Source organism: Magnolia sinica, chromosome 6 (assembly GCF_029962835.1).
Source record: "Magnolia sinica isolate HGM2019 chromosome 6, MsV1, whole genome shotgun sequence".
Taxonomy (NCBI): Eukaryota; Viridiplantae; Streptophyta; class Magnoliopsida; order Magnoliales; family Magnoliaceae; genus Magnolia; species Magnolia sinica.
The window spans coordinates 20,877,273-20,884,466 of NC_080578.1; the positions used below are offsets into that span (position 1 = coordinate 20,877,273).

Sequence of the window (7,194 nt, forward strand, 5' to 3'; positions counted from 1 at the left end):
GCCCAGTTGCAAGTCCAAATGCTGTTAAAGCACCTTGTCTGACTGACAAAACTACATAAAATTTGCATGCATAAACATGTATGCATAACCTAAAGCTTTTCTAAATGTAACATGTACAACACAAACCAGGATCCTGCATTGAACCTTTAAACTTTTAACATTCGCAGATAGTTATCCATTATAGACATGGCAGACGACCTGTATCCCGAACCAAACAGATTGTAGTGATTCAAGTAATGGTATAGCATATACAGATCCCTCCTATTCTCAAAGCCTGGTTGTTTTGGCATCACCTGCGCAAGAAAAGATTCCATCACAAATGTGAATTTTTCAGAACAGGAAAGAATTATCTCCAATAACAAATAGAGATCCTCATCAGTTGCATTGTACCATCTTGCTATTGATTTCGTCTCCTTCATTGGTCTAAAAAACCTCGCTTCATAAAGATGTTTTAATCATTTTGCATGGAACATCATGGCAATATAAGATGGTAACAACTAAGAAGAACCAGATCATCTAAAGGCCAGCCTAGATTATTCAACCAAACAAGCAAGAGTTTTTGTTGGACCAGGTCCAGTATTTTCTAAACCACCCTCCATGAAGAAATGGGTGGTTTTACCATACTGAAAGTCACCCATGACATGAGATGGTTATCATGCCATGCCATGGTGAACAAAAGTCACCAGAAAAGAAACTAGCACGGAGGGCGAGTTATCTGATGAGGATCGTTTACTGTAGCAAGAGCATGAAAAATTGAGTGTTTCTTATCACAACCCTTCTTTGTAGCAGATGTATTTACTGGTTCTCCAAGAAAATATGTTGGTCTCACATAAACCATGAGGAGGTATCAACTGATCCTTTTTGGAGAATTAGATGGTCTTCCTGAGAAGGCCCTAACTACGGATTATTATTATGACCACATAAGACAACAAGCAAAAGCTGAGGTGGCCCATCAATTGGGAATGCATCAATTGTTGAAGAAGAGCATCGTCAACCACACCATCACAGTGCATGTTGCATCTAAGAGTCAGTGGTTGTTCGGAAGTCACCCACTTGTCCTCTTTTGGGCTCATGCAAAAGTTGAATCATCAATTAAACAATCTGGAATATGTTCCCCAGTTGTGTTGTCAAGGATAAAGCTCGCTAATATGCAATATCAAAGCTACAAATCCCATATATACATATGAGTGCATATGCATATTCCTGCACTCATATCAGTTATTCTTAACTTTCTAGACATCAGAAATAAGGATACCTCAAAATAGGAATTGTAGAATGATCCTCCAAATCCAGCACACCACGACATTCCAAATTCTGCTTCGTTGTGTCCATCTAAGGAAAAAGAAAGGGGTAAGTGCTCTAGCTATGTGCTTCCAGTAATGATTCTTTCCATGATAAGGAATTGTGTGATTATGATATCAATACTGTGAATGGCTAGCCAGCACCATTTTCATTGCAGTATGATCCAAAATAGTGGACTACCATATTCTGCAGGCACTAATAAAGCATTGGGTTCTTCAGCTTAATACCCAGTCACCCAAGAAGTCTGGATTACAACACATGAAACTTACAATAACAAGCTGGGTCGAGTATAACGGGCTCGGCTTGAATAGCCGATTCAAGCCGAGCCAAGCTAATTATTCGAAGCTCGAGTTGAGTTCAAGCTAAGTTTGACCGGAGGCATTTAAACTCGACTCGACTCCAAGCTCGAACTCGAGCTCGACTCGGCTCGATTAATAAATATATTAAATATTATATTATGTATATGTGTGTGTATATATATATATATATATATATATATATTATTAATATAAGTTTTAAGTTTAAAATTAAAAATAAAAAAATAAAAAACAAACCCTAGAGTCTCTACCCGACCACACGCACCCCATTCCCTTTCCCTTTCTTCTCTTTCTCTACCCATTGCCAGCCGCACGCCTGCCCCGACCACCACTATCAGTTTTCATTTCAGCTCCACAATAGTATGATTTCAATCTCTTGAGATCTACTTCTTGGGCGAGAAACCCAAGAAATCCGAGATGGGTTCTTCTCAGATTTGTTAGAGCTTCAAGGAAATCCAATGATCTGATTGGCTAGAGCTCTTTACTTGGATTTCTGATCTGTGTTCTGCTCTGTTTCTTTTTTAGTACTTGGATTTCTGCTGGTGGAAGAAGATCAAGAACAGATCGGTTCTTACAGGTTTCCTCATCTGATTTGAAGCTTTGTTTGGTTTTTTCATCGGGTTTTGCTTTGATTCTCCTAAGATTTTTGAATTTTTCATCAATGGAGGAGGATCAAGAACAGAATCCATTACTCTCTCACCCAACAAGCTCGAGCTCGACTCGACTCGAACCACTAGCTCAACTCGAACTCGACTCGACAGCTTTGGCAAACAAGCCAAGCTTCAATGTTGAGCTCGAGGTCGAGCTCGAACTCGAGTACAGCATGGACAAGCCGAGCCGAGCTTGGCCCACCTTGACTCGACTCGGCTCGATGCCCACCTCTACCACCAAGAAGTCTGGATTACAACACATGAAACTTACAATAACAAGCTGGGTCGAGTATAACGGGCTCTCCATTCTTGTCAGAGCTGACGTTCCCACTCCACAAGTCTCCATGTAGCAAGCATGGTTCTATTTCAACATTTTCGAAAAGTGATCTGAGGTTTTTTATCAGTCTCTGACCTGTTAGATAAGGAATGACCAGAAAGCAAGAACCAATCAATCTTCCTAAGAAGACATGCAGAAAGGGAGGAGAAAACACCTGCGGAAAGAAACACAGCATGTTTGGAACTTATTATCTATGCAACAAGAACAGTCTGCTTAGAAAATCACTGCCACAGGTGGGTGTGTTGGACACATTGACGAAGTTGTCATAATAAAACCTTGAATATCTTGCCTTGTTTTCAGAATTACTTTTCATGTTTGTATGTTGTAGTGTCCTTGTATTATTTGGATATGTTTCTCAATATTTTAGACTGAGATGAGCTAATCTGGGCATAAGCAGAACACTATTCAATTAACAGTAAGCACATGTCAGTTTCAGTTTCTTGGGTTGCCACATCCACTGGTTAATGTTGGTTGGAGTGTGTCAAACATGGACATGCATATGTGACCATGTTTAACACCGACACATGCACATCCAAGTCTTAAGTTACCCCAACGTTAAGTGTATGTGAATAACAGGAAGCAGAATTCAGGATACAAGTAAATTTATAGCTTTATAATCATAAGGGGGATTGATAACCCCACATGTACCCCTCTCTACATGCACATTCATGAGAAGCACATGTGCCAACCTGAAGCACGTGGGACATCTAAACAATGCATGAACTGGGTTCAAGACCATAGCTCAATGGTAGACAGTGGTTTGAACATTGAGGTCTAAGGTTTGATCCCAGCTTACTGACCAGAAAAAAAAAAAAAAAAAAAAGTGTACAAGTCAGTGCTCCGCCATGGAGATGACCACACACAAATATTCTGCCAACCCACACATCAAGCAGGTGTGAATGTTTACTGTGGATGCCAAAGTTTTCTTAAACAGTCTGTTCTTTTTTTAATAGGTGTGACCCACCTGATGACTGAACCATCCTTACTTTGGCATATGGTCTCCTTCATACAGGGCCAAATTATGCACTGCTCAGATGTCACACAAACTTGCCAGATTGGCAAGCTTGCTGTGTGTAAAGATGGGTGTGCCTTGTGGTCTTACAAATCTCAAGCATAGAACAAGCACTTATGGTTGTCCATAACTTTTCGATGAAAGGTGAAAGTCATTTGCATTTACAATCTATAACTCAGATCATTGCACAAGCCAACAACCTTGAACAAAAAATTGTTTTAAAGAGGTTAAACATTTCAGTCCTCATGAATAACATGATACCACAGCTATCTGAGAAATACCTACCATTTCCTGTACTATACCTTTCTCATAAATGTTGGAATCTCCATATTCTTCCCGTGCCAACTTTAATTGGTAACCCAATCTATGCTCAGCAAAAAACTCAACCCAATCTGATGACCAAGTGTTTATCTGGGGAGTACTATAGCAGAACACATATGAATGCATTAGATTACAGCTTGAGAGTAAAAGAAGCAATGATGAATACTATGACAGTATCAACTATCAACATAGAGCTTCAACTATTTTGGCCTTCATACCCCAACGAATCCATACAAACCAAGAGAAGATTATGGGTGCCAACATAAATAGATGAAGATTTATGCAGTTAGTGTCTAGAAGTTCTAATGCAACTTCCTCCTCACAGTTCACATGGAACACATGTATGGCAATCAAGACTGTTGATCTGATGTGCCAATACACCATATTCCACAAGAAAATGGATCGGACTGGGATAGCCCTGTGATAGTGGCTTGCAAAACAAACACATAGATTCACATTCTACCAGGAAAACTCATTACAACTGGATGGTCAGCCTTGTCCAATTGCTGTGATCTTGGCCTTTAGCCCATCTATGTGGTGGCCTGTCAGATTACCACACATTTCCCATGAGTACTGAGGAGCTGCATCAAACTCCTATACTACGAGCTGAATCAATAGCATTTCTCAAAGTCGTATCTACCAGTCTACATGCTAAAATGTTGAAAAAATTATTTGAAATATTTCACCTGCCAATCGTGTTGTTAACATCAAAACCAAACCCCCTGTCAGATTGCCCAGCTTTATGCATTTCAGCGAGCTTCCTACCTAGTATGGACTGTTGGTAGATAATGGTCAGGAAAACTTCATGATTTTTCGTTGCAAGTTTTCATCAGGTCTAGCACAATTCACCTGACTGCTTCTGGATGAGCCAAATTCAACAAATTCCATGATGATATAGGAGCCGCCTAGTGGTAAGGATCCAACCTACATGACTTAAAAAAAAACAAATAGACTTAAGCTTTTGTGTCTGAGAATATATATGCATAAACAAGGATGAAATCAGCTTAGTAAAATACAGCTATTTCCACCATTAAAAAGATATTGGAGTTTTCCCCACCTTAAAAGGCTTAGGCACTCGGATTGACTTGGTATCAAACATTGCACTTAAACCAAGAGCCTCTCCCTCAAACATCGACGGCCCAATACTCCTGTTTCAGTTACAATAATAGCAAGAGAATCTAAACTTTTCTCATACATAAAACTACTCTCCACATGTAGAAAGGATCAGTTTACAATAAGGAGCTTTGCTAAGCCCACACATGCGAGAACCTACCCATCAATACACCGGCAAATGCACATGTGTGCAAGATCAAGGCTTTTTATCAGGTAGGATATACTATTTAAATTAGGCTATTTCACTTAGTCTTGTTGGCCAGTGTAACAGAAGAGATACATTGCGAGAAAAGAAATGGTTTTTTGACTGTTGATTTGTAATTTCCTACCTCCCCCCCCCCCAGATTGTCGCCCACCTGAGGAGTTTACTGGCCTGAATTTTAAGGAAAAAGATCTAACAATCGAGTCTCACCTGACAGATAGCTCAGATCTTGCACATGGTTCCATGTCTGAATGTGTGCCTACATGAGGATGGGCAGGACTCCACAGACATGTAGGATCGGAAAGCCTCTGGAGTTAAATATTATTTTAGGGCTAAAAAAGGCTACCTAATTGTAAAAAAGAATATTTATGCTGCGTTTGGATGCACAAGCGGATTGAATTGCGGCTCAACCAACCAGAATGACTGCCGTTATGCCCCTTTCAAGTTCAACTTGCAAATAATGCAATTTCAATTTGAAGCATTGACCCTTGTTTGAATGCTGAAGGAAGGAAATTACAATTTGGTTATTTCCACTTCATTAGAACGAATGATAGCAATTCCAATACAATAGTGCATCCAAACGCGTCAAAAGTGATTTGAGTCGATCCAATTCAATCCATAACCCGTGTTTGGATACACACTACAAAAACAAAGTTCGATGATTAAGAGAAGCAGAAAATGCAGTTAACATCATCACATTTCAGTCGCTTATTCCGACATCATGAGCCTAATTATCACAATTCAATTCAATATTGCGTCCAAACACATGCTAACGAATTACATCTCAGATTCGATTAAGCCGATCTACATGACCCGGCGGTTCAGTTTTCAGGAATTCCGATAGTACCTGTTTGTCTTGACGAAGAAGGAACCAGCATCTGTGTCGTACCGATTGGCGAGATTGATGCAACCACCACCGATGGAGCTGATTCTTGTAATCTGCGTAGCGTTTCCTTCTGTGAGAATCCACTCGCGGATGGGATCGTCGCTCAGAGCTGCCACTGCCATTGACGGAGAAAAGCATGAAAAAGAAGAAGAAGAGGAAGAAAAAGAAAAGGAATTGTAGAAGAGGGAGTAGAGAAGTAGTCGTGAGCGCTAGTTTCTTACTCGTGAATGGCTTGTAGAGACTGGGGTTTTTGGTGAGGTTGAGACGCGAAAGAGAGGGAGAAGGGAAAGAGGAGAGGAATCCCACGTGCGCCATTATCTTCCTTGCAGCCTCTCCTGCCTTCTATATCTGTACATCTGTCCTTTGCAAGTAACTGGCTTAGGTTGTCGCACGTGCGAACCCAATACTGACGGTGGGCCACACTTGGATGAAGAATACAGTTGGTTAGAAAGCATCCACTTGGTCAGTGTTAAACGTTCCAGGGTGGCCCACCTGATGGTTATGTTTGTCTGATATGTTATCAAGGGCATGTTCATGATTTCGGTTTACCTGGTTGGTTGATGGCTTGGATCTTGCACGTGTGGCACGAAGCTTTGCTTCCATTGCTTGCAAATGAGTCGGCCGGGTTTGGGCATGGCATGTATGGCCTGATCAATTATCGAGCTGGGCTTAGTTAATTCTTGCTGGACTCTACCTGGTTGATGGCTTGGATCTTTCACATGTGTCACAAAGCCCTCCTTGATGGCTTGGATCGTTCACATGTGTCACAGAGCCCTCCTTCCAACGCTTGCAAATGAGTTGGAACACCATAGTGAGGCGGTTTGGCTACTGACCCAGCATCAGCCAGCTAGCTGGTGTCAAAGCTCTGTGAGCCTCGCCATGATGTTTCTATTTTCCTGCATGCCCTTCATCCATTTTCCCAGCTCATCTTAGGGCATGGTCCCAAAAATGAAGCAGGTCTAAATCTCAAGTGGGCCTCTTAACAGCAAACTGTAGGGTTGAACACTTACTGTTGCAAACTTTTAGATTAAGCTGACATTTATGTTTTCCCTTC

The 7,194-nt window shown here is 41.0% G+C and overlaps 1 protein-coding gene across 2 annotated transcripts; it reads right to left on the reverse strand.

Annotated features, from left to right (window-relative positions):
• Positions 1-6: 6 nt before the first annotated feature.
• On the reverse strand, positions 7-6,546 carry LOC131248491 (protein-ribulosamine 3-kinase, chloroplastic). Of its 2 annotated transcripts, none has more exons than XM_058248780.1 (9): positions 6,362-6,546; positions 6,102-6,255; positions 4,997-5,087; positions 4,789-4,863; positions 4,626-4,714; positions 3,904-4,039; positions 2,541-2,760; positions 1,256-1,332; positions 7-293 (listed from the first exon to the last, which is right to left on the reverse strand). In XM_058248780.1, exons 1-9 carry the CDS (start codon positions 6,453-6,455, stop codon positions 147-149), a joined length of 1,083 nt encoding a protein of 360 aa, XP_058104763.1. In that variant the 5' UTR covers positions 6,456-6,546; the 3' UTR covers positions 7-146. The 2 variants fall into 2 exon arrangements, with proteins under 2 accessions (XP_058104763.1, XP_058104764.1); XM_058248781.1 differs by having other exon boundaries at positions 2,541-2,681; positions 3,921-4,039; positions 6,362-6,516.
• Between the last annotated feature and the right edge of the window lie 648 nt (positions 6,547-7,194).